This window comes from Populus euphratica, unplaced genomic scaffold (genome assembly GCF_000495115.2).
Source record: "Populus euphratica unplaced genomic scaffold, PopEup_1.0 scaffold3.1, whole genome shotgun sequence".
In the NCBI taxonomy this organism is placed as follows: domain Eukaryota; kingdom Viridiplantae; phylum Streptophyta; class Magnoliopsida; order Malpighiales; family Salicaceae; genus Populus; species Populus euphratica.
The window spans coordinates 2,358,928-2,385,824 of record NW_011499847.1 but is presented as its reverse complement, the minus strand read 5'-3'; the positions used below and the strand labels follow the sequence as shown (position 1 = coordinate 2,385,824).

The window sequence follows — 26,897 nt, the reverse complement described above, 5'->3', positions numbered from 1 at the left end:
ACACTTGAGGTAATCATTGAATCAAATAAATATATTTTCTGATATACATGAAAATTCCATAAATTCAATAGTAATATTAATTTAATTCATTTTTTTTTAAAATCTTGTACATTAAATGAGGATCTCATGCATTGAATAAGTGAATCTAATACGTAAGAATATCATATATTTAATAAGTGGATTCCGCCAAGGAATCCTTAATACATCTAATGTTTTAGATTTTTTTTAAAAGTGAATTCCATATGCTTAAGCTATAAATTATTTCAGGGGATAAAATCTAAATTTCACTAGTTCTTAGCCATCAAATCTAAATTTCACTGGAGTTATGGGGATATCATTAAGATTTTTTTTTCAGTGTCGGAGCCCCCAGCAGCCACTGCTTGGCATTACCAGAACTATCAATTCAAGGAAAAAGCTAATTTTGTTCAATATTTTTTCTCAAAATTATGTTCCAAATCATCTCTTACATTCAACGCTACAGTCCATGTTAAATCCCATAAATCTGACGGTTGAATTTTTGTTGTAAGAAGTGATTTCGACAAAACCTTTAAATATAATTACCATGGTTCCTGACTATTTCCTACAAGGAAAGACAAAAACAAAAAGGAAAAAAGAATTGAAAATAAAAGTAGATTACACAGATAAGATGAGCGTTTTCTTCCCTTCTTTCCACAACTGTCGCCTGCTGACATCTATCTCACAGGTATCACTGCCTCCCCTTTCAAGGCAAGAAATCTAAGAGAGGAGCATTGCTTGGGTCAAACATTATTCTGAAACCAAAAACACACACATATGAAATCGAGCATAGAGCGTTCGTCAAGTCTATCACTTTTCTTTGGTTTGCTCAACAGATTATGCTGATTCGGTGTCGAATCCTCGGGGGCCAAAAATGCCATAGAACTTCATCAGATGCAAGATCAATTAAACAAGCAACTAATGGGAGGAAGAGGAAAAATAAAATGATGATCTTATTGAAATGGGAATTGGGAATATATATAGAATTCGGAAACAATCCCCGTATTTGACCTTTTCATTTTTAATAATATATTGGAGTTGTGTTTGGTAAATGGTATGTGCATGAGATTCGATGCTAAGCAGGAGAAGTTTTTATTCCATTCTGTAATCTGATTTCTGTTCCACTTCCTCTAATGGGAAGAGTGTGTCCCATCCTTTGATAGCCAAACGCACCCTAGTGACAAGGACTGTGCACTTGTGCTGAAAAAGCACAAAACAGAAATGGAGCCGAGTGGTGCCCGATGACTGGTGGTGATAACAGCAAATCAAATCTGGAAAGTCAAGTGAATCTCCAAATGCGGCCATGAAAATCCAACCACCAACCTTGAAGCCGTTACCTTCTCATATAAAGCAATTTCCCTGAAGAGATGCCTTTTATAGATACCAGTACTCAGCCTATCAGTATAAATGCACCCACTCACTAGGCAATGCATGTTAACCCAAAAAGTCACATTTGTGCCTATCACCAACACACATACATGGATTCTCCCCTACTCCAATCTCTTCAATCTCCATCCATCCTCTTCATCTTAGCCTCCCTATTTGTTTGCATAATCTTATGGTTTCCAATTCGTAAAAAGCTCCCGTACCCTCCTGGGCCAAAAGGGTATCCGATTATCGGCAATTTGGGTATGGTTGATCAACTGACCCACCGTGGCTTAGCCAACCTCTCTAAACGATATGGTGGGCTCTGTCACCTCCAAATGGGAGGCCTTCATGTCGTGGCTGTGTCAACACCAGAAATAGCCCGAGAAGTCCTTCAAGCCCAAGATGTTGTCTTTGCGAATAGGCCTGCAAATGTTGCAATTGTCTACTTGACTTATGATAGAGCAGATATGGCCTTCGCCAATTACGGTCCGTTTTGGCGCCAAACTAGAAAAATCTGTGTCATAAAGCTCTTTAGCCGAAAAAGGGCTGAATCATGGGCCTCCGTGAGAGATGAAGTGGAATTTACTGTTAGACAGGTGTCGGAGAGAACCGGTGAACCGGTTAATCTCGGTGAACTAGTGTTTGCATTAACAAGAAGCATAACGTACAAGGCTGCTTTCGGGTCATCTTCGAACGAAGGGCAAGAAGAGTTCATGGAAATTTTGCAAGAATTTTCAAAGCTTTTCGGAGCTTTTAATGTTGCTGATTTCTTCCCTTGGCTGGGTTGGGTTAATGCACAAGATTTCAATAAGAGGCTAGCCAAGGCTAGAAATTCTCTAGATGGGTTCATAGATACAATCATCGATGAACATATAGCCAAGAAAAATAACAGAAAGAGTCTCAATGCCAAAGATGAAAATGAAGAGGTAGACTCGGACATGGTTGATGAATTGCTAGATTTTTACAGTGAAGATGCTTCAAAAAATAATTTTGATGAATCAAAGTCCACTGTCAAGTTCAATAAAGATCACATCAAAGCTCTCATTATGGTAATGAAATATCATTTTACTCTATGATATCCTCTTATTTATTTATTTTCTTCATCAAAGACATAAATTTAAAATCAAAGCAAGCTGTATTCTTATTTATTACAAGAAGCACACTCCTGTATAATCATGACATCATTTTTAACATTCGATCTCATCCGTTAAAGATTCTTGAAAAATTACATGCGTTTTCATGAACAAATGGCTAGTTTTTAATGGTAGCTTAATTCTGATTCTCTCATTATACGTACTCTCATTTTTTTAAAAATTAAAATCGAAATAATTTTCGGGATAATTAAGAGTATGCTTGTGAACATATAAAAAAAATCCCTTTAATGTTTGCGTTCCTATTCTTTCCACCAAAACCTAGTTCAATGGATTTGAGTTATTGACAGATTTGGAATTATAGAAACTCAATCCTTACAAAAGAAGTAGGTATTTAACTGAAAAATATTGTAGACATAATTATAGGAATTATGTATAAAAGGTCATGCATTTATGGTCAAGATTTAATTTTTATTACAAGATTATACAGACAAAAAAAAAAACTTTATGCTAAGAAATCCATTTATAAAAACATCAACTCTTTAAAAACTTTCGATAAACTATTTCACCCTGGCAAGATACTTATATTATAATGTATTTAAATGCTAATATGTAAATATTCTACCTCACCTCCTAATTAAAAAAATATCAAGCATAATTAATACTTTATTTTGATTTCCAATTCTAAAAATGTTTTAAAATAAGAAAACAAGAAAATATTATAAATTTTAAAATAATAGAATTACATCAAGCTTTCCAAATTATGGAATTGTTTTTCTTTTTATTTATTTATAAGGGATCTTCGGTTACGTTTAATTCAATTAAAATAATTATGATTTATGTTCTTGGTTTTTATTTTAGTCAAGCTTCATATAAAATTATTAAAATTTGAATTATGACTTATTAAATTCAATTAAAATTCTAATAATTTATTTTGATTAAAATTAAAACAATCTATTAGAGATCAGTAAAAGTTTTCTAGATAAACATCAACTTGTGCCTTTACAGGATGTCATGTTTGGTGGAACTGAAACTGTGGCGTCGGCGATAGAATGGGCAATCGCAGAGTTGATGAAGAGTCCAGAAGACCTCAAGAGAGTCCACAAAGAACTCATGGACGTGGTTGGCTTGAACCGGACAGTCCATGAATCAGACCTTGAAAAACTTATCTATCTCAAATGTGCAATGAAAGAAACCCTACGTCTCCACCCTCCGATTCCTCTCCTCCTCCACGAAACAGCAAAGGATACTGTCCTTAACGGGTATAGAATCCCGGCAAGATCACGTGTCATGATCAATGCATGGGCTATCGGGCGTGACCCGAATGCTTGGGAAAACCCGGATAAGTTCAACCCTAGTAGGTTCTTAGACGGGAAGGCGCCGGATTTTAGAGGGATGGATTTTGAGTTTCTTCCATTTGGGTCGGGTCGGAGGTCTTGCCCTGGCATGCAACTCGGTCTGTATGCATTAGAGTTGGCCGTGGCACATTTGCTTCATTGTTTTAATTGGGAGTTGCCTCATGGAATGAAGCCTGCTGAGCTTGATATGAACGATGTGTTTGGACTCACTGCACCAAGGGCTGTTCGACTTGTTGCTGTGCCAACTTACAGGTTGAATTGTCCCCTTTGAAAGGGAAGGAAGGGGAAGATGGCGGTGGTTAATTTTATGCCGTTGTTTCAAGAAGAAGGGGGAGGCCAATCCCTTTTAAGAGACAAGTGCTTCTTTATTTGTCAAAATGGAAGTGGATAATGGTTAATTATTTCTTTAATGTTTTTCTACCTGATTAATAAAACCAAATGTTGTTTATTGTTTCTTACATAGTCACAATATTTATGAATGTTAATGACATGTTTGAAATCTTCATAAAAATAAATCAGATGTGAACCATTACGATCTATAATTCTAAAAAGAAGAGATTTAATATAAAAAATAATTAAAATATCTATCTAACTCTTTTTCTTTAAAAAGATCTTTTGAAGAAATAAGATAAATATGATAAGAATAATATAAAAAACAAAATAAATTCACTTTTTTAAATATATAAATTTAATTTATTTATTATTTGAATTCAAATCAAACAATAATTAAATTCATTTACGGTAAAGAATTGATTCCAAAAGTTATAATATTTTTATTTATTTTATATTTGTTTTTTATTTCAGTGTTTGTGCTTTTTTTTATTTTAAAATGTTTAAGAGTGTGATAATTAATGTTTTTTTAATGTGTAAAAATATAATAATTATTATTTTTCAAAGTATTTTTTTTTATCAAAAACAGATTAAAATAATATTTTTAATAATATTATTATTAATATCAGCATATCAAAATGATTTAAAAATAAAAAAAATAAAAATAAATTTTAAAATAAAAAAATTCTATTAAGACTACTTCTCAAGCTTTGATTTGAAATTGAAACGGAATTTAAGATTTCACTGAGTTGGACTCCCCCTACAAACCTGTAGAACCCCACTGGTTGTGTCTGAATTCATAGTTAACAGGGTTTATGCACCAGTTTTTTGGTAATGAATGGTTGGAATCCACAACATCCATAGGCCTAAACAGATAGTCCTGGTTTATTCTGTCTTTTCGATGGAAAGAGCACCTTGGAGATCTCCTACGTGATATCTGATAAACCAGGACTATCTCTTTCCATCGACAAGACAGAATAAACCAGGACTGTCTGTTTTTTTATATATATATATATAGCAGATTTCGTTTTCTGTGTTTTTTTGTTCTTTTGGTTCTCAACTAACCCACCAACATCACAATCGTAATTCGCAAGCCCACCGGTCAAACTGTCAATTCTTCGTTGAAGGGTTCAAATAGATGCGCCACGAAAACCAAATAAAAAAAAGTCCCCACAAATGACATGCCCATCACTGTTCTGGGACGACACAAGGAGTAGAATAACAACCATTCGCATATAAGAACTTGAGATCAGTCTCAAACGATATTTAGCCGAGAGGCAAAATATAATCAAATATGCATTTTGAAATCGTGTAATTTCATTATAAATTGATATTTAACAAGGTTTACTGTTAAGCCCTTTGCTGAGTTCGGAGAATGATATCACAAGATGGTATTAGAGATATACACAGCTTATAAATATACTAGAAAACGGTTTTCAATCAATCCAATTACCAAAGCGCAGCTAAAAACAATCTCGGCCTCAAGCCATTTGCCACTAAACTGATAAAGGGTCCAGAAAATGTATCCCCCACGTGGGCATGTAGTTTCAGGCATAAGGTATTTTGTACATAGAAATAATCAATCCTGAAACAACAGAACCACCTAGCACCTAATTGAAAAACTGGGAATTCCCAATCGGCCATTAGACTACAAGAAAAGTTCAGGAGAAAAAGAGATCGTTTCATGCATGTCAACTAATCCATAAAGGCAGCTATCCGACTTCTAGAAACTCTATAAAACACAATCTTTACAAAATTAGTGTTATCACACTTGCATATAAGTGCTTCAGGCAAAACAACATCATTGTACAAACTTCATGAAATCGCATCCCATCTATATGTTGAAAAATAGAGGTAACTTCCTAAAGTAAATTCAATCGTTGCCATCTTTTTTTGTTTTTTTTTTTTTTTATATGGCATTAAAGCTAAGGGTTGCGTGAAACAAAGCCTAGCAGAATCCCCATGGGAAAATCAATAACTGTTTTAACCAATTAAGTATCCCTGTTTTTAATACAAAAAATGGCTACCAAACAATTCTACTGTAGAATTCGATTTAGTTATGATGACAGTTGCCATGATAAAAAATGTAAATTTATAATTCTTGTAGAAATTTGGCTATGAATTGGCAGTGCACTACAACAAGATACGGACCGTTGCAATGCCAACTGCACATATGGAGACGAGGGTACCTATGCAGTATTTAATCACATCATATTTTGCTGCTTCCAGGTGGGCTCTCAATGCATGAATTTCCTGAAGACAAAATCAAATATTTTGAATTGAATCAACTTTGTATGTCATTACTCAAAAAGCAGCTGGTAAGCAAACATTATTTTCACTTAAAATCACTATACTCACCCGATCAAGCTTGTTTGTGAGATTGGTGGTTTCTGCATTCTGATTCGCCAGCTCATCACGAATGCGTCTGCACTTAGTCAAAGCATACATTATGAAGCAATTGAAATGCTAAAGTATCAAAATGACATCTCCAGGGGTAACAAGTAGGAATGAGAACGAACACGGATGGCAGAGTGAAATATTTTCCATACACATGGTGACACCTTGGATCACCATAATATAAATTATGTTTTATAACAGGTCTTCAACTTTCATTTTGAATGATAAAAAAAAAAAAGAACATTGAAATCCAACCATCTGTTTTCTGTCTCTCACTCTCCTGTAGTATGGATCTAACTAGACTCTTACCAATCAAAGTAGAATTGTAGAAAGGACCCTCTTCAAATAGCCTAACAACATAAACTCCATATTTGGGTTCTTGCAGTTGAAAATTGAGTAATGAACTAAGATTTAAACAAGTCGAGCACAAATTTTACTTCGGGGACTCTCATTATTAACCCACAGACTGCACATTTAGACTCCATTGCTGGTTGGGTAGATTAGTAATAAAGTTGATTTTTCTTACCCTCTTTCAAGATTCAAATCCAAACGCTGCCCAGCAGTTACTTTATCAATTTCATACCTGTAGAGATAAAATTCTTAAACATGAGCATCGACATAAAAAAACTCGTGTCTCTGGCAGAAAACAACTTCTAGCACAGACCTCAGTTCACTGCGCATTTTATCTATGTCACCTCGTAGTTTTTCAGTCTCACGTTGCAACAAAGAAAAATGATGCTCCTGCATTATGGATAGTTCTTCAGAAAGAATCAACACAACAAACACTAGGGTTAATTACACTAAAATCATCTAGTTCTCCTATTCCAAGGAAATACTAAACACAGATCAGTAATAATCATATTTTATGCTTCTAATTGCTTAGAGAAGCACGGAAATATATTTATATAAAACTGAAGCAAGAGTTCAAGCATAGCAACCCTGTCATTTACATTCTCTACAAAAGACATTCCAAACTAAAAAAACTATTGAAGTAAAAAAAATAGAGTTCTAGAAAGCTAACATGTAGAAATGCTTTTAGGAGGGTATAAAAATCCCACCTATCTAACCAAATTTGTAATGTCAATGCATAGCTTAAAGGAAACACCATCAACGCTCTTAGTGAAACATTTGATACCACATATGGAGTGGCTGATAAACAATAGAACATGAACATATGCTTAATTTATAACGAGCCACACCTCACTCCTCCCTCATTCAGTGACCAATCCACAGGCTTCTGAAAGGCTAAAAAAGTTCTTCCATTGTAACCTCTCTAAGTAATAAACAGTCAATTCTACCATTGACAACCTCCAAATTCTACCCATCAAACCATTTAAATTATTTAACTATTTTTTCTAAGTTTAAACTTAATTTTGAAAAATCATTTGAAGACTAAATTGTATATGATAGTAAAATGCAATGACCAAAATAACTTTCAATTGAGAACTTATATGTAAAAAAGAATATAGGGACCAGAAAAAGATTTTTAAAAAACTTAAAAATCAAAATGCACATTAGCAAAAAAATCCATGGTGATAAGTGTCTATTTCTTATGGTGTTAGTTAATGATGTAAAAATTATGAAAGTACAAATTACCTAAGTAACATTAAAAAAAAAGAAGTCAATATGTCTTTTAAGTACAAAATAGTACAGGGGTATACAGAAATGTTAGCCCTAAAAAACATCCAGGTATTTTCAAGATCAAATAATTAAGTTCAGGAACCCATTAAAGACAACTGTATTGCACAGGTAAAAGGATAAAAGAATTAACACTCCAATAACATCCTAAACCCTAAAAATACATTAAGACAAGATCCTAGAAAACAGACAATTATACGTGATAGAAATCAATCAAATTCACAGTACCTGAGAACTCTGTACTTCAGACTTAAACTTGGACAGATTTGAGTCTTGAATCATTTCACTCTACAAAATTCCCAAAAATAAAGCAAACATCAATAGTTTTTCAAAAACAGTACAAACATGAACACTTTTTTTAAAGCGCAGGAAGGACACATCAAAGTCGGAAAAAAAATTACTACCTTCTGCATTTCTGCCTTAGAAACAAAAGAATAAGCGACATTCTCCAAACTATCATTCAACACTTCAGTAATCGCAGCCGTAATAGCCTCCGCTTGCTTCGACGGCACGCCTTGCGCTTCCAATCCTCTCACCTTCAAGAGGAAAAAAAAATCAGTTATTTTCCAATTATTTGGACAGAAACTTGGAAATAGAAACAGAAATTAAAGTAACTTTACCAGTGCTAAAGTATCAACGAGAAATGCGCGTTTATTGTTGTTAGGTTTAACGAGCTGCGAAATATGCCGGTAATCAAATCTGTTACCAAATGAACTAGAAGATGATGGGTTAATCGCTCGAGATTTTGCAAAGAAAATCGCAGAATTAACGCCTGATCTAACCACTCGACTGCAATGAGCCATAAAAAATTCTGTTGAGAAAAAAAAAAAAAGAGGGCTAAACTAATCCGCACAAAAAGGAATTAAAGTTTGTGCATTTTTTTTATTTTTTGTATTAAAGGAGAGTGATCCAGGGAAATGAAAAATTCAGGGAGAGGTAGGCGGGGATTTGATGTAGTTATTGTTTGGGTAAAAAGAAGTGAAAAGAGAGGAACTTGTTTTGTTTATTTATGTTCGAGTGTTGGTTGCTGGCTTGCTGAGAACGTTTTTTGTGCTTGCGTGATGTGTTTTTTGTTTCCCCCTTCCCTTTATATTTTATCGCTTCCCTTCACCGGTGGCGCCTTCCGTTTAGTTTTCCTTCTTCCCTTTGCTTTTTTATAGAAAACAATATTTATATTAAGAATATAAATTAATTTTGGAATCTTAAATTTTATTTTTATTTTTTTTAGCTCTAAATTAACTTTTTTTTATATTCTTGAATCATTTCAATATTCTAATAATAAAATAAAATTAAACTCCGAGAGTAAAAACGAAATCGATTCCTGTTTTCTTCCATGAATGTCAACTAGCTCATAAAGGCAGCTGTCTACCTTCTAGGAAACTATATAACACAATCTTCACAAAATTTATTGTGTTACACTGGTAGACAAGTGCTTCAAGTAAAATTGTAATTATGGGCATTTAATTTAACCAATCAAAAGATTTATTTTTAAAAAATTATTAATTTAAATTTTATAAATTTTAAAAAAATTAAAAGTTTATATAATTATTAACTTTAAAATCTATAAAATTAATTGAAATATATACAAGCTAATCAAATACCTATATTAATTTTTTTAAAAAAACATCATTGGACAAACTTCATGGTATTGCATCCCAGTTAAATGTTGAAAACGGTGACTTCCTAGAGCACATTCAATCATGGCATTAAAACTAAAGGGTTGCACAAAAGAAAGCCTAGCAGAATCCCCGTCAGAAAAACAATTACTGTTCTAACCAACTAGGTTCCCTGTTTCTAGTACAAGATAATATTGTATCACATTAAAGATTTGATTTCCATGCCATATGATTTAACACAATGACGATATTATGCAGTAAAAATCTAAAACGCGTGGAAGTTTCTCTTTAATAAAAATACACAGATAATCGTATCATATTTTATTGTAGAATTACTGTTTATTTTTTAATTTTTTTTATCAATTTGGTCTTGAAATATATTTTTAGTAATTATATTTTTTGTGCCAAATTCAAAATTAAATAATCAAATTTATTCACTAAAAATAAAGATCAAAACAGGAAAAACATCACAAATAAAGGATGAAACCTCAATATAATCCTTCTACTTTCAAATTATAAATATTTGGCAACATCTTCTCAATTTAATTTTCTTATAAAAAAATATTTTTATTATTTTTAATTTATTATTAAAAAAATCACCAAATTTCAACATAAAAAAATATTATTACCATCAATTTAGAACACCAAAAATCAAAAAGTTTTTCCATCGTAAAAACTCAAAATTATAAACAATCAGTTCTACCATTAACAAACTCCACATGGATCATAAAAAACTAAGGTTAATACCTCTCCATATCACTATCCTCTTTGTTTTGTATTTGAAACAGTGCAAATATGAACACTTTTTTTGGGCGCGGGATGGACAAATCGATATCGGAAAAAAAATCACTGCCTTTGGAAACAAAAGAATGAGACGTTCTCCAAAGTATCATTCAACACTTCTACCTTTGGAAACAAAAGAATGAGAAACGTAACCATTTAGGTGGTGTGGTGGTCAAGTGGTAAAGACTTGGGATCTACCATTAACACACTCCACATGGATCATAAAAAACTAAGGTTAATACCTCTCCATATCACTATCCTCTTTGTTTTGTATTTGAAACAGTGCAAATATGAACACTTTTTTTGGGCGCGGGATGGACAAATCGATATCGGAAAAAAAATCACTGCCTTTGGAAACAAAAGAATGAGACGTTCTCCAAAGTATCATTCAACACTTCAGTAATTATTTGGTTGAATTTGCTTCCTCGGGGTAATCGAGAGAGAGAGAGAGATTGTTTTTTGTGTGATATTGTAGGGTTGCTCATATGATGGCCACTGGAGGCTTACATGGTCGTTAACTTCAGGGCCCGTGGGATTAGTCGTGGTGCGCGCAAGCTGCTAGCCCGGACATCCACGTTAATTAAAAAAAAAATGAGAAACGTAAATAAAAAAAAAAGAATGAGAAACGTTCTCCAAAGTATCATTCAACACTTCAGTAATTATTTGGTTGAATTTGCTTCCTCGGGGTAATCGAGAGAGAGAGAGAGATTGTTTTTTGTGTGATATTGTAGGGCAAATTGTGCATTTAGCATACCAAAGAAAAGAAAATAGGTGAAATAACACAATCATTTATTTAGATAAAGAAATAAGAACTTGACAATCAGGTAATTAATCTTAGGGCATGTAGCCCATAACTAATAGCCCATAAGCATGAATTATAATCGATTTGATGCAAAAAAGGGAACAAAAAGTATCACTCCACCAACAACCTAACTAGCAATCAAATCAAAAGGGACTAGCTTTTCATGGAAGCGGAACAAATTATCACAGGCATCTACCTCGAGCATTCAGATAAACTGTTAACAGAATGAGAGGGCATACAGCCATGAATGAGCCTACACTGAAAATCCAAGGATGGGAAATGATCGAGCTATCGCAGGAGGTTTGTACCAATATAAAGCATCAATGATGATTATCATCACAACAAACTTCTATCAAATAAGATTACTGTACAGAGATTAACTAATCTATGCTGCCCAAAATTCATAAAGCTCTCAAGTATGCAAATAATCACATGAAGATCCTTTTTTGCAATGCCCATGTTCATGGTATTTGCACACTCTCTGCCCTTTAAATGAAGGTCTGGGAGAGTCTCCACTTCTGCCAAATGATGACTGCCTATTCCATGGTTTGCCTCCACCATGACCAGAATCTCCACCGTGAGAACCTCTTTCCTTTGGGCTTGAAAATCTATCTCCAGTTTGATTCATGTCACTTCCCCATGTGCCTGCATTCCCGGTAGGCACAGCCCAATTTGTATTTACATTCCCAGGAGGTGGGGGTCCTTGACTGAGTGGAACCCAAGCGGTGTTTGCATTTGTTGGTGCAGACCCTTGACCAGATGGTCCCCAACCTGAAAATGCATTTCCAGGTGCTTGTCCCTGAACAGGAGCACCCCAACCAGGATTTGCATTTCCGGGTGCTTGTCCCTGAACAGGAGCACCCCAACCAGGATTTGCATTTCCGGGTGCTTGTCCCTGGACAGGAGCAACCCAACCAGGATTTGCATTTCCGGTTGCTGGGACCTGACCAGGAGCAACCCAACACTGATTTGAATTTGCAGGTGAGGGCACTCCCCAGCCCATGTTTTGATTTCCTGGAATTGCCCCCCAACCAGTATTTTGGTTTTCCGACCCTTGCCTTGGAGCAGTGCTTTGATTCTCTGTAATACCCATTCCCCATGGTCTGCCGGATGGAGCAGAAGATTGAATGTTTGACGGTCCTGGAACAGGAGCTCTCCAAGGATTGGTGCCAGTGCCTGTCACAGGGGAAAACCCATTTGGATTTCCTGTAGTCAAGGATGGAGTGGGGTTCTGGACAGAGGTTGGTGCATTGCTCCAGTTACCATAGGTACTGGGCTGTGAAGGCATAGAAACCAGATTATTTGCCTCTGCCTTATGGGATTGGATACTTCCCCATGCTTGAGATCCAGTCCCAGTTACTGCAGCATGCGAGGCAATCATTTCCGGCCTTGAAATTGAACCAGCCCATCCATGTGTGCCAACATGAGAGTTACCACTAGTCACCGGCTGAACCAGGTTTTGGAGACTCCTTATATCAACAGCTGCATTAACAGAAGCTCCAGTGGTATCAAGTGCTGAATGCAGATGGGAATTAACCAGTACCTTGGGTGATTCACCTGTCAACATTGATTGAGAATGCATTTGAGGAGCATTTGAAGAGCTTGGAAGCATGCCTGTTTCTAGCTTAGGCACTGGACTCACTCCATGAGACACTTTTGGAGTCCCAGAGATAACAGTAGCATGTCGCTGTTCTACATTGTCTCCTGAGGATTGGTTGGCTCCTAGGACAGAACCCACAGGTTGAGATTGAGTTGGAGTCCATTGACTTTCAAACACTTGCCCCTTCGTCAAACTTTTGGCAGTTTGTCCTGGAGTAGGAGAAGGGAGGTTTGTCCCAGAACCCCACCTATCCGTAGAGTACTTGGGGACCTCAACTGGAGCTGGTGCAGCTTGAGCAATATTCCCAGCATATGAGGATGGTAGATGTGGACTCTGAACCAATTGAGTCTTCAGGAAACCATTGTCCACTGCTGAAGAGTCACTCTGGAAATTTCCAGACAGTGCATCGGTCAAAAGTATGGAGTCATCTTTTGTCTCAGTATTTCTCCATATCCTCAAATCAGCGGGGAAATATCCAGTATTACTCCATTTCCGCAGCTGCACCATGGAAAATGGCCCTTGAATTTTTCCAGATGGATCTTTATAGTGCCATAGTTTTTCCGCTTCATTCACTTTAGCAGTAGATTGTGCGACCACTGCAGAGGGAGCTGCAGGTGAAATTTCTGGTGCAACCCTAGGAACAGATTCTGATAGTACCGTAGAATTCCTAGCCTGGGATGCATTTGAAGCAGTTTTTGGCATTTCCCAGCTCTGGGACTGCAGTGTTGGTTTTTCTCTTTCTTGACCCCACAAATTTTCATTCGCAGCCTCACCAGCTCCAAAATCATCCCCTTCGTTTGAGAAACCTTTATCAGTCATGTTTCTGCTTGGCTCCCGATTCATGCTTGAGTAACTCCTTGATCCACCCCAGGTATCATTTGAAGCAAAACCTCCTTTTCGAGGGGAAATTTGCTCCCTCCCTCTCCTGCTAAAGCCACTACCTCTATGTCTGCAAGAGTTTTCTGCAACACCAAAATGTATTTCATAAATGAGAGAGATTTCTGCAACACCAAAATGTATTTCATGAATAAAAGATGAAAAATATAATCAGTATAAGCTAGAAGGATAGATTTGAAATGCACCAAGAAAAAAAAGGTAAGCAACCTTGTCTCTTACAAAAAAAAAAAAAAGGTAAGCAACCTTGTCTCTTATCTTCTGTTTCGCTTTCATCTTCATCAGACTCATGACTTGGATCCATATTTGGGTCAGCATGTATTTCTGGAATTTCTTCCAATCTACGCTGCCGCTCTTCGGGTGTCTTTAGAAGCTGCAACTTCTCTACACATTCTCTAAGCGTGAACAAATGTCAAGGACTCCTTAACTGTCCGAAGGAATGCAACCATTTCCAAAAATATAATGATTGTGACATAATAGAATATAGAAAGGTGTTCTAGTCTTCTACTTGATCAAATTTCCCTTCTTTTCTATGGACGAGCATGCTTATATCCAATCCCAGATCAAAATAACACATTTTACTTTCTGCTTATAAGAGGAGCTATTTAACTTGATAAGCTGCCAAGAAACAATATTTAAACTTCTTAACAGATCATCAATAGCCACTAGTATGCAATTACAACTTACATGCTTGTTTCATGCAAATAAACTGATAGATGAGGGGGTGATAATGCATTACACATATATATCTACCTTCACAATAATTACAAGCTTTGTCTACAAAACAATCATGTATAAAAGTTTCAAACAAACCTAGTAGTCACTATCATTCGTAATGAGTTCACAAAAACTTTGTTTTTTTTCATTTTCAAGAAATATTCTATTGTTGAGATGTTCAACTAAGGCTCATGAAAAAGGTTATACTAACATAACTGAGAAGAGAAAGAGGCCAAATCCAGCAGATGGGGGTTGTTGATTACGTAATAATGGCTATCTTCTCCCTTGAAAGAAAAAGGGAAGGAGCAAGGTGAAAAGGGTTGAGCATGATGTCAGTATACATATTCTTTATTTTAACCAAGAAAAATATTCAAATCCTGCAACCCAACCAAAGAGAATAATATAACTGGTAGCAGCTCACAGGTGAAGTATCGTCTCTGAAAATAGAGATCATGTAAACTTTCAACTTCAGCTTAAGTTTAAGAGTGTATAACATGCAGCACCTTTATCTCAATCAGTTTGCAAGACTTGAGGAATTGTTATGCTAAATCACAAATAGATTTAGAATACCCAAGAATTCAACAAGTATTGAAGCATCCAGCATGAGGCTCCAGAAGTCAGAGAACACCCACACCTTCCATCATATGTCCAGATTGTAAAACAGGACATCAAATGGTAAGGACAAGCAAACAACAGAACAGAATAAAAAGGAAATAATTGCTGAGAAGATTTCAAGAGCAAAGGATATTCCTTTCTGTGTCCCATATCACTAGCTCGATCACAGAGATGACTGAAACGTGTTATCTCTGCTTCCAACAACTGCATCAGAATAAAGAGCATTAACTGTCAGGAAAAAAAATAAAATTGTAATGTAATTATCACATAACCACAACATAAAGAATGAAAAGAGTATTAAATAAACAAAAACACAGATATGATTGGGTACAAGAAACATATTTGAGAAGCATAGCTAAATAATCGAGTCCACATCAATGTAGCAGAAAACGATCCAAATAACATTTACTTGAAGAGTGAAGCATACGCTCCTTGAAAAATAAAGTTGCTTGGACAAACCATGGTGTTCAGCTGAAGTTCGGGAACACAGGGTATTACAGGAAAAAGTAATAGATATTGTCAATGAGCAAAAATATTCCACATTAAACACAAAATATCCATCTAATTAAGTTCAGTTATATAATCTTCTATGCCATTTCTATCTGGAACAAAATGAATCCCAGAAAGTTTCATATCATATAGTACCTAGGGAGATTCAATGTGTTAGAAGGAAACAGATACTAACTGGTTGGATTGAAAAAAAGACTCAGTGATTAGAAGACATTTAATACCAAGTATTCTAGTTCTTTATTTAAGGTAGCATTCAATAGGGAGAGTCGGTCACTAATGTGGCTGACACATTTATTCATTAGTCAACATAACCATAGATTGTAATGAGAGACGCCCTTTCCACAAAAAAACTATGAAAACTTCTGTTGCTCCAAGCCAGTTGACTCTAAGTTGGGATGCAACAAGCCAAAGGAGGTGAGAATTGCAAGCTATACCAGTTGATTTATTGAAACTGCTGACTCCTCCAAACCTTGCAGAGGATGCTTCATGATGCCAAAAAATGCACATATCTTACAGTTCTTTATTTTTTTTCAAAAGAAGAAGAAGGAAATGTTCTGTTGATTTTTGCTAACCAGATATTATTTTTAACATCATTGTCAAGTTGGGACCTTATAGTTTTCTTTCAACCATAAGGGAATTTATGCGAAAAAGGAAGAATACACAGGCAATGAGAAAACAAAAACGCTGGCAATTTGATCATGCATTCCTTTGAAGCCCAGCACCATCCACTATTCAGTTGGTAGTCAGTCATTTTTTCTTACTGTCAACATTATACTTTGGTTCAGCATTACTTATGATGAAAATTGAACATATTCCAAAACTGGTAAGGGAGATCACAAGTGAAAAGGTGAAGTATTACAACAATAGATCACATCAAAAAACTTACATCCTGAACTCTGACCGCCTGGATTGCCATGGCCTTTTCCTGTATGTCACCCTACAAGCAACAAATAGCCTTTCAGGACAAAGAGAGTGCAGAAACTTGAAAGACAGAAAAAAAGAAATGTACTTACAACAGTCAACCGGTTGATAAGTCCACATTTTATGCTCTGACGCAGACGCTTGCACTCATCCTAAAAAGTATAAGAACATCCAGTTTAATGAAGAGATAATCATATAAAGAAATGCATTACTGCTGATATATAAACAGGACAAAAAATTAGTAAAAAGGAGCCACTCAAAACCAATTTTGCAGTTCAAAAAAGAAAAGCAAACATATAGCACAAAAAAATGACTTTGGCAGTTATATGATTTTAGAGAAACATTTTTATGACTTAAATTATTATAGGCAAGTGTACAAAGAAGAAAATCCCTGAATATTCACCCGTCAATTCTTCACTACAAACAGAGGCTGCTGAAAATTTTCACGTGCAGTGAAGCCATATAAACACACAAGGGCAAAATTAACATGAAATAAAAGTTTTCACACTAATCACCTCTGTGAATTCTTGATTTGAGATTATATCGATCGATACAAGCTCTGTCTTCTTTAAATTTAATATTTCCAGCATAAAGTTAGTCATCTTTTTGCCTACTCTATAAGGCTCAGCAGCTTTGCTTGTACCTGCACATGGCATCATATAAAGAAATTTAAATCTTAAATGATTATTTCTTCCAGGCCCAGGTCAAATTTCATGCAGAAGGCAGATAGTTATCTATATATTCACCTATAATTTGGACCAGCCGATATAAATCTTGCTTTTGAGCACTACCAGATATTCTTATTCTCACAAAAGATCCGACAACTTTATTATAAAATGCTTCAGTATCTTCAATTAGATCTTCAAGCAAACTACGTCGCAAGTAAATTAAATTAATATTGTGCATATCGATCGCTGCGTAGTCATCAATATTAGATTGCAGTCCTCTCCCCTCACCCCTTTTACGTGATCTTCGTCGCTTATCCTTACTTGCCTTCATAAGAGCATCAGAGTTCCCATCAGCTTCCAACTGATTAGCTTCAGTATCAACAACACTCCCTTGAAGATCATCTGCTTGCGAATCATCTTTCAAAAGATAATGAGATTCAAGAAGCTTTAACATTTCAAAATGCCCCACACGTGGTTTCCCAAACAAATTCTCAAGCCTAGAATCACATATTATTTGACTTTTGCGACGAGGATCACGGAGTTTGTTTCTTTTTATGTATTCAAGCAGGAGAGCCTGCACATCAAATTGAGAGCAAGCAGATTTATCACCATTCTTCACGTGCATAACAAACTCCAAAAGCTCCTTTGATGCCCACTCAACACTTTCATCTGCAGATTCCCCTCCAGCCCATGATGATAAGCCTGGTGAATCCCTCTCCTTTGCTCGAGACCTCAGCCGTTTCTTGGGCTTCCTTCTTTTAGAGGTAGTGACTTCTGCATTTTCAGAACTGTCTGGTCCTGATCCTGATCCTCCATTGTGCACATCATAAAGTTCATCAGCCAATTCCTGCTTCCCAGCATGTGAATCAGAACCTTTCCATGGATTTTTAGCCTGAGCAAGTTCTTCTGGTGTTAGAGATAGCCTCTCTTTTAAATCAGTCCAATAATCCTTGAAGAGAAACTCCCAGCTACTTTTGTCATCAAAATCTACTTGACCCTGCAAAAGTACAAAGGTGCGGCACAAGGCAGAGCTGAGAATGAATATATAAAATAAAAATAAGAAAACACTTCAACAAAGAAGTTAACAAACAAGAAAGTAAAAAAAATAAAAAATTGATGGAAACTAACACTAAGTTTGGGTGGGAGAGTTTAAGGGAGAAGGAAAGAAAAACTTTGGGCGGGAGAGTTTAAGGGAGAAGGAAAGAAAAACTCCCGATTGCCTCCACCAATTAAAAAACTCCAAAGCACCAAATTGGAGTTTTAAGGAGGGGAGGGATTGAATTCAAAATCCCCTTTACCCTCGGATAGTAACAGATTTTGTTTGTACCTTTTATGAGAAAAAAATTCCGCTAAATAAAGGTGTTGTGGTAGTAATCTTTCCCCTCCCATTAAAATAAGGGTAAGGGAAGGTAAAAACATTAGTGAAGCATCAAGTTAGGGATGGAATGAAGCTTGTATATGGTTATTTGAGGCTGGAAAGGATGCATTAGATGGTCACTTGGCCAAAGAGAAAATTACAGACAACATCCATGCAAGATGCTCCCCTAAAAAGTGGAGAACAGTACACTATAAAGCAAATGCCTGATTAGTTAGTAACATGTATCACATGTAAAATAGAAACACTGCCTCCAAAAGATAATGAGTGTGTTTATTCTTTCTCAGAAAAAACTTAGGGGAGAAGCAATTCTTTAATGAACTTTTTTCTTCACCTCTTTCCTAAATATCTTCTCTTATTAAGAGAGAGATTTCACCTCTTCTTTCCTAAATCTCTCCAAAAGAAAATGAGAGAAGAGCTCTTAAGAAGTTAGCACAAACATAATGCAGGAAACAAAATGGTAATACTTTGAAATCTTGATTTTTTGGATCTGCATTAGCCATTATGGGTACAACTACCAATTAATAAGGTTTCATATTCAGCACATACTTTTCTATAGCCAGTATATTTGCTAGATACAAACCCAAGCATTTGTTGATATTTAGAGTATCAGGACACAGTGGAAGATGAACATAAAATAACACCAAAAATCTAGAGCTAATAAATTGTTCACGACTTGCCATCCATCAAAATCACAAATTGGTATAATTAAAAATAAACAAGGATACGAAGGAGCCCGATCACACCTAGTAGAGTCACAAACGCAACATTTTAAAGACAATCACTTGTTAGAAACTCACCATCCTTCAAATTTAAAAATTGGTATATTTGAAATTAAACAAGGATATCAACTGCACAATAAAACCTGGCAGAGTATTATATGAAATATTCTCAAGCATCATCATGTTCCAACTATCAGCTGGCTGTTAAAAAGACATCAAACAAACTTGATACTTACAACTAAATTTCTTTCTCAAACACCGTATACTTTTTTTGTACATAAAACATTGAGAAAATATTAATTCTTTACAGTCTTCAACAATTATACCAAACTACCAAGGAAGAAAGAAAACAGGGCAGATTTAAAAAAGAAAAAAGAAAAAAAAGTTTGAGCATACCGTTTCCTTGTTTCCCTGCTCATTCCTTTCAATTAACATGACAGTTTTCATACACGTCTCACAGAAACCTTTGTTACCTCGTACACATAAGATGACAGCATCTTTAATGCACCCCTTGCACAATGAAAAGGTACATGTATAGCACATATAATAGGCATTCTTCTCACAGTTGCTACATAGATGCCAACCTAGTTCAACAAAGTAACAAAACTTATATTAGATAGAACAAATGACCCAGGTTAACATAAATTCATATGCAGAAATTCAATGAAAACAAGTGTATAGATGGTAACAGATCTAGAAAGAAAAATCATAGCTTCCCTAGAGTATTCACATCTGCGCATCAAATGACAATAATTACCAGTACTACCATATGTGAAAGAGCCACCGACAAATTTTATACAAGAAACACTAAAGACATTTCAATGTGCTTGCCACATCTGCATTCACAGTGACAGCAGCATACAACAGTCAACCATCATTGTCACTGATGCTAAAATAGCACGTGATCTGTCATTCTATTTAACAGACAGGGAATTGCTGTTAAATTAAAGACCTCGAATGCAATTATGAATTACTAAAACAAGAGCTCAAATTTCCTCTTTCCCATGAAATGTACTTTTCAGACAAAGAGTCTCTAAAAGTATGTTCTCTATATATCTAATTCAGGTGTTTTGCCCAAAACACTAAGCTTATTACATCTAATATCTCTAGAAAATGGTTACCTCACTGAATGAGAAGCTACAAAGAGGAAAATCACTGTATTTTACATAGGTCTTCTGCTAGCATACAACAATTAGCACTTGTCAAGATTCAAGACACATGGATCAGAAGTCGGACAAAGGGCATCTAGGTACTTGCAGGAAAGAAGGTTCTTGATAAAATGTACTCAGCAATCTTGCAGCTCAAAATGATAAAATATACTCCAGCTGCTGTACCATATAATAAATTGGTTTAAATTCTGACCTCTAACTCCCCTTTTTAAATGTCCTTTACATGGATGGGAAGATCTTATACAATTTATTCTCATGCTAGTAAAATTCTATTACTTTTCCTTTATTCTGCTACAAAAAGGCTATCATGAAAAATAGTAGCTTCAGATAAAATAAATTAAAACCATATCCAAGCCCTTATATATGTTGATTGCCATGAATGACCAGTCAACTAACCTTCTTGTTGCTTACAGTTTTCCTTAAATGAAACGGTTTGAAGTAATGCAAACCATTTTGCAAAGAAGATAGAATTTATTCCCTCTCAACCAGTTTAAAAAGAATATACTCTCTTGTAAAAACAGAAATATGTTGCTCTTAGCATCAATTGCCACTTGAAACTGACCCAAAATTGTATGAAGAGGCCAAAAGGATAGAGTCAAAGTACATGTATAACATAGCCCCTCACAGAAATATGTTTACAAAGCAATGGAAACATCACAACTGCCTTAATGTTAATAACTGCCCTGGAGACCTCAGATATTTTGACCTTGTGATTGAAACATTAATTTTTTTTTTCACTTTCCACTATAGCAATCACCACACTTTTCCATTCCAATCAAACCCGAATATCGCAAATACTAGCAATTGGTTGGGTTTTTCAACAATTCACAAGTCATAACCATGAGAGAAAATGTAACATGTCAAATCATGCACAACTCATGCACATTAAACCAACTCAATGGGCTTGCAAAACTTAAACAGTTTGACGTGCAAAAACTTCTGTCCCACACAAGTCTGCTTCGACAAGCTTTGCTGTTATGTGCATCAAACCTTTTGCAAAGAAAAGAAAAATAACAACTTAAATACTTGAAAGCAATTTCAATTAAAAGAATGATGAAAAATTGTAAGGATTGGAGCAGCTATGGTTTGAGAATAGTTTGAAGTACTTTAAACTAGTCCCTATAAGTGGCTTTCTTCTTTCTAAGTGCTGCAAGGAAGGAAATTAGGACTATCCTTTGCAAAAAGAAACACCACCCGCCCTAAGTACATGCACAGATACACTTTCTTACTATCACCGTTACAAATTTTACTTTCAGCCCTTGCAGTCATCTAAAAATATGAAAGCAAATTACAAGTCAAAAGAGTCAAAAGCAACGTCATAATATTACTGAACAGCAGAAACAAACATATTAACGATAACGGATAATCAAATTCAAATAAGCTCCATCAAATAAACACTACCACAATGATTGGGAACAGCAAGGGAAATATAAAAAATAAAAATAAAAATAGAAGACAACTTACCACAATTCCATCGACCTTTTGCGCGAAAGAAAGCCTCATCTCGATTAACACAGGAAGGATGATAAGCCTTAGGACAACCCCTACACATGCAATTATATATTAAAACCATGATAACAAAAACTCTTCACATAGCAATGCACGTAGAACTAAAATTACAAAAACATAAAGCAATGCATCAACAGCTTGTTTATTTTTTCACCTGCGATCGCATAGCACAAGTTCACCTCCATCAAAGCAAATGAAACAGACATCCTCCTCCGTCTTCTTCTTTGATGTTGCTCTAGAGGGAGCTTTGGCATTCTTTTGCCGCTTCCTCTTCCCACCACCACCACTTGTACCCACTTGCTCGACTTCCTCTTCGGCCCCTTCCATTTCATCTAACATATCCTCAGCTTCATTCTCCTTCTCCGCCATTTCCACTTTCGCATCGTCTTCCTTATCGCCTTCCTCTGCCACGTCAATCATTTCTGTCTCCTTCATTTCTCCTTCCATTTCATCTAACATATCCTCTGCTTCATTCTCCTTCTCCGTCATCTCCACTTTTGTATCATCTTCCTTATCGCCTTCCTCTGCCACGTCAATCATTTCTGTCTCCTTCATTTCCCCTTCCTCGTTAATAGCATCCTCCATCCCTCCTGCCACATCAGTCGTTTCTATTTTCTCTGCCAACTTCATTTCCTCTATGTCTGTCATTTCATTTTTCTCATCCTCCCTGGTTTCCTCTGCAATGTCAGTCATTTCAACCTGTTGGGCTGGCTGTTTTTCCTCTTCCTCGTTAGCTTCCATCTTCTCTACGTTCTCTTCCTCCACAATCTCAGTCATTTCAATCAGCTCCACGGCCTCCATTTCCCCTGCCACATCAGCAACTTCTGTTTTCTCCGCTTTCCCTTCCTCCACGAAGTCAGTCACTTCCTTCTGCTCCACCGCCTCCACTTCACCCCCCACGCCAAATATCCCCGTCTTCTCCGCCCCCTCTTCTTCTTCCTTCACCTTCACTGTGTCAGCTTCCTCCACCACATTATCCATCTCCACCTTGTCCACCACGTCAGCATCCTCCTTTTTCTCCTCCACTGCATCCTTCTTCTCCATATTCTTCACATTATCAGCCACTTCCAATTTCTCTTTCACTTCAGTTACCTCCGCCTCCACCGTCTCTACTTCCTGGCTTAATGTCTCTAATTTTGCTGCCACGTCAGCAAAACCTTCGGTCCCGGTCTCAGTCTCCATTTCATTGTTTCCAGCATTCGCGTTTCCATACACATCCTCATTTCTCTCCTCTTTAGCAACCAAATCTCCATTTTCCACTTCTTTATCGACATCCTCTTGCGGTGCCTCAATCTCCTCACTCTCCTCTGTGGCCTCCGCAACCTCCTCGCCTTCGCCTCCCTCGACCACGAGCGGATGAAGAGAAACTGATTGAGATTCGCCTAAAACAAAATCCTGAGCATCGCTCTTATCGAGAACCGTTGTTTCTGTTTGGGATTGTGGTGGTTGTAGTTGTTGTTGTAATTCCGTATCAGCGCCATTGAGTTGCGACTCGTGCAACTCAGGAACAGACTCGGTGTCTGTTGTGGCAGTTGTTATTGTGGTTGTTAAATTAGATTCGTTTTCGAGTTTAATACAACTCCTAGATAGATTTATTGAATTCCCTTTTTCTTCGGTTTCCATTTGATACAGATTGAAAAAAATTGAGAAACCTTGGAAAAAAAAAATGTTTTTAGGGTTTTGAGTTTTCAGGTAAAAATTAGTGGCGGTTTTTTCCTAAAATGTTTACACAGAGTAACCTACCAGGTTGAGAGAAGAATTCGCAGGGAAGAGAAACTGTATTTGGATTTGGATTTTTGGACTAGATATGTATACCTTGAAATGCCAGATTTATCCCTTGAGACCAATGGGCCTCGTCTTGTAGGTGATTGCATGATTAAGCCCATCCATGATAAGCAAGAGAACGGTCGTTGTCGAAAGTCGACGCGATGCCTTACTTCTTCTAGACACGGGATTAATTTATACTCTTTAACTATTTTTAATTAAATTTCTCCAATTTTCCATTTATTTGAGCTTCTCTTTTCTTAGAAATACAATTGCGTCTCCAATAAAAAAAATTTCATTTCATTTTTATTCTTTAGATTATTTTTTAGATTTATTTTTACAATATAAACTTCATAAGTTTTTCCATCAAATTTAATTCTTGTTATTTTTTTTATTTTTTAAAAAAATTTAAAATGATGTTATTTTCATATTTTAGATTTCAAGATTAAAATTAATCAGGGTAATTAGATTCTTGAACAGTTTAGAAATTACTAAATAAAATCAAGATACTTTAAAAAAAAATTACAATTACAATTACAATTTAAATAATATTTTAGTTTTGGAGTATCAACTTAACATTTGACCGTATTAAGTAATCCCTTGCTATCAAGCAAGTCCTCTAGTTTTTTATGTGCAAATAGGAGCAATGTACATTTATCATTTATAAGTTTTTTTTCTTTTCAGAAGACCATTTCATTACCCAATCTAGTAACTAGCCAGCTAACATGATTTTACATGTCTTGGTTATCAATTAATTCAAACAACTCCAAGCATTCAATTTTCATCGATGACCGAATTTTTTATCTGGATAGAAGGTAAGTGTTTTTTTATTAATTATATTAATTAATGACTAATCCAATTATTTTTCACACTTATAAAATATTATTTCATCGTGCGCTCGGGTGTACACACACATATATGTCACACACATTAAAACAACCCAACACAAAACTAATCTTCACATAATGCAACACATATCAATCCAACCTTACCCTGACCAAATCAATTACTGTAAAGAAGTTCCTGAATAGCTAAGGATTAAACTCGTGTGAAGCTAGATTATTCTTTCATTATTTTCCAATCACTTTATAAATCCTTTAACTCCTTTTATCTCCACTATTTTTAAGATTTTCCAATAAAATAGGAAGAAGAGAGGAACCCATTTGTTCTTCACTATCTCTTATAGTATTTTTTTAATTGCTATTTATAATTTTACTTTTTATTTATTTTTGATGGAGGATTGACCACTTGGAGTTCTTAATTAAACTGCTCAATCGATTTCTTATCTAGTCTTTATAAATTAATTTTAATTTTTGTTTTAAGAATCCGAAGGTTTACATTAATTTTTTATGAGTTTTTTTTTATTAAATTTGATATCTATTTTTTTTTACTATTGTTATTTTTTATTTGACAAGTTTTTAAAATTATTATTTTTTGCATAATTTCACTATTCAAAAATATATTGGATAAGAATTAAGTTTCATAATTATACCCTAATCAATGATTTTATAATTTCCATAATCATTGCATCTATGAATTAACTTGAGTTTACTCATATTTTTTTTGTTTTTTTTTAACTGAATTTTTTTTCTTCAACATTAAATCATAATTTTATTAAAGTTATTTTCAAAAGTGATCATAGTAAGACTGAGTCATGGATTTTGTATTGTAAGTGCTGGCTTGGATTAAGTTTTCTTTTATTTTTTTTAAATTATATTTTTTTTATTTTTTAATATTTTATTAACAAATAAATTGATATTCAAATTTTTTCTCTTTTTTTCCTATAAAGTTATCATATTTTTATTTGATTTATTTGAAATTAGTTTCTAAACTTTTTTTTCTTATAATTCTTTATATAAAATTATTTTAATTTTACATTTATAATCAGAAAGTTTACGAGTTAACTCAATTTAATTTAATTTTTTGTTTTTATTTTTTTAACTAACATAATTTTACATAATTTAATTATCAATTAATTCAAACAACCCTAGGCATTCAATTTTCATCCATGACCGAGTTTTTTTTTCAGGATAGAAGGTAAGTGTTTTTTTATTAATTATATTAATTAATAACTAATCCAATTATTTTTCACATTTATAAAATATTATTTTCATAACGATTGCGCGTGTGTATATTTAAAACAACCCAGCTCAAAGCGCATCGTCACATAATACAACACATATAAATCCAAAGGTATCAACATTACCCTGACCAATTCAGTTACCATAAAGAAGTTCCTGAACCTTAAGGAATGAATAACTAAGGATTAAACTCATGCGAGGCTAAATTATTCTTTCATTATTTTCCAATCATTTTATAAATCCTTTTAACTCCTTTTTATCTCCACTATTTTTAAGATTTTCCAATAAAATAGGAAGAAGAGAAGAACCCATTTGTTCTTCACTGTCTATTAGAGTTTTTTTTTAAAATTATTTTTTTACTATTTATAATTTTACCCTTTATTTATTTTTTATGAACCGATTGACCGCTTGGAGTTGTTAATTAAATCAATCGACCGATTCCTTACTTAGTTTTAATAAATTAATTTTAATTTTTATCTTAAGAACCCGAAAATTTACATTCATTCTATATGATTTTTTTCCTATTAAATTTAATTTTTTTTTATTATTATTATTTTTTATTCAATAAGTTTTTTAAATTATTTTTTTTGCATAATTTCACTATCCAAAAAATAAATTGAATAAGAATTAAGTTTCATAATTATACCCTAATCAAGGATTTCACAATTTTCATAATCATTGCATCAATGGATTAACTCGGGTTAACTTATATTTTTTTTGTTATTTTTTTAAACTTAATTTCTATTTTTTTTTTGTCCTTCAGCAAGTTATTTGATAACTGAGTTTCATGATTTTATTAAATTTGTTTTTAAAAGTGATCATCCTAGTATCACAACCACATAGTGGATTTTGCACTGTAACTCGGACGGGTTTGGATTGAGTTTTCTTTTACTTTTTTTTAAATTATACTTTCTTTTTAATTTTTATTCTTCTACATTTTATTAACTATAAATT

The 26,897-nt window shown here is 34.7% G+C and overlaps 3 protein-coding genes across 4 annotated transcripts; 1 reads left to right on the top strand and 2 right to left on the bottom strand.

Moving 5' to 3' along the window:
- The first annotated feature begins 1,469 nt into the window (after window positions 1-1,469).
- Window positions 1,470-4,162, top strand: LOC105141794 (cytochrome P450 84A1-like). Its single transcript, XM_011049156.1, has 2 exons — window positions 1,470-2,432; window positions 3,483-4,162. The coding sequence occupies exons 1-2, from the start codon at window positions 1,494-1,496 to the stop codon at window positions 4,101-4,103; spliced, it is 1,560 nt and encodes a 519-aa protein (XP_011047458.1). The 5' UTR covers window positions 1,470-1,493; the 3' UTR covers window positions 4,104-4,162.
- Window positions 4,163-5,912: 1,750 nt separating this feature from the next.
- LOC105141785 (protein FMP32, mitochondrial-like) lies at window positions 5,913-9,322 on the bottom strand. The gene is made up of 7 exons (XM_011049142.1): window positions 8,818-9,322; window positions 8,602-8,733; window positions 8,426-8,485; window positions 7,224-7,300; window positions 7,086-7,142; window positions 6,521-6,587; window positions 5,913-6,415 (listed from the first exon to the last, which is right to left on the bottom strand). The coding sequence occupies exons 1-7, from the start codon at window positions 8,998-9,000 to the stop codon at window positions 6,296-6,298; spliced, it is 696 nt and encodes a 231-aa protein (XP_011047444.1). The 5' UTR covers window positions 9,001-9,322; the 3' UTR covers window positions 5,913-6,295.
- Window positions 9,323-11,463: 2,141 nt separating this feature from the next.
- On the bottom strand, window positions 11,464-23,903 carry LOC105141770 (zinc finger CCCH domain-containing protein 19-like). Of its 2 annotated transcripts, XM_011049133.1 has the most exons (11): window positions 22,253-23,903; window positions 22,054-22,133; window positions 19,817-20,004; window positions 18,194-18,320; window positions 17,402-18,163; window positions 17,171-17,298; window positions 16,748-16,807; window positions 16,621-16,671; window positions 15,358-15,428; window positions 14,139-14,293; window positions 11,464-13,960 (listed from the first exon to the last, which is right to left on the bottom strand). In XM_011049133.1, exons 1-11 carry the CDS (start codon window positions 23,719-23,721, stop codon window positions 11,811-11,813), a joined length of 5,241 nt encoding a protein of 1,746 aa, XP_011047435.1. In that variant the 5' UTR covers window positions 23,722-23,903; the 3' UTR covers window positions 11,464-11,810. The 2 variants fall into 2 exon arrangements, with proteins under 2 accessions (XP_011047435.1, XP_011047426.1); XM_011049124.1 differs by having other exon boundaries at window positions 17,402-18,320.
- Window positions 23,904-26,897: the final 2,994 nt, after the last annotated feature.

Excerpts from the sequence above, each read along its gene's own strand:
- LOC105141785 (XM_011049142.1), bottom strand. The coding sequence starts at position 9,000 with ATGGCTCATTGCAGTCGAGTGGTTAGATCAGGCGTTAATTCTGCGATT. Across the intron at positions 7,301-8,425 it reads CTGAAGTACAGAGTTCTCAG|GAGCATCATTTTTCTTTGTT; the intron begins GTACTGTGAATT and ends TCCATAATGCAG. Across the intron at positions 7,143-7,223 it reads AAAATGCGCAGTGAACTGAG|GTATGAAATTGATAAAGTAA; the intron begins GTCTGTGCTAGA and ends TTATCTCTACAG.
- LOC105141794 (XM_011049156.1), top strand. The coding sequence starts at position 1,494 with ATGGATTCTCCCCTACTCCAATCTCTTCAATCTCCATCCATCCTCTTC. Across the intron at positions 2,433-3,482 it reads ACATCAAAGCTCTCATTATG|GATGTCATGTTTGGTGGAAC; the intron begins GTAATGAAATAT and ends GTGCCTTTACAG.
- LOC105141770 (XM_011049124.1), bottom strand. The coding sequence starts at position 23,721 with ATGGAAACCGAAGAAAAAGGGAATTCAATAAATCTATCTAGGAGTTGT. Across the intron at positions 20,005-22,053 it reads AAAAGGTCGATGGAATTGTG|GTTGGCATCTATGTAGCAAC; the intron begins GTAAGTTGTCTT and ends TTGTTGAACTAG. Across the intron at positions 13,961-14,138 it reads AACAGAAGATAAGAGACAAG|AAAACTCTTGCAGACATAGA; the intron begins GTTGCTTACCTT and ends TTGGTGTTGCAG.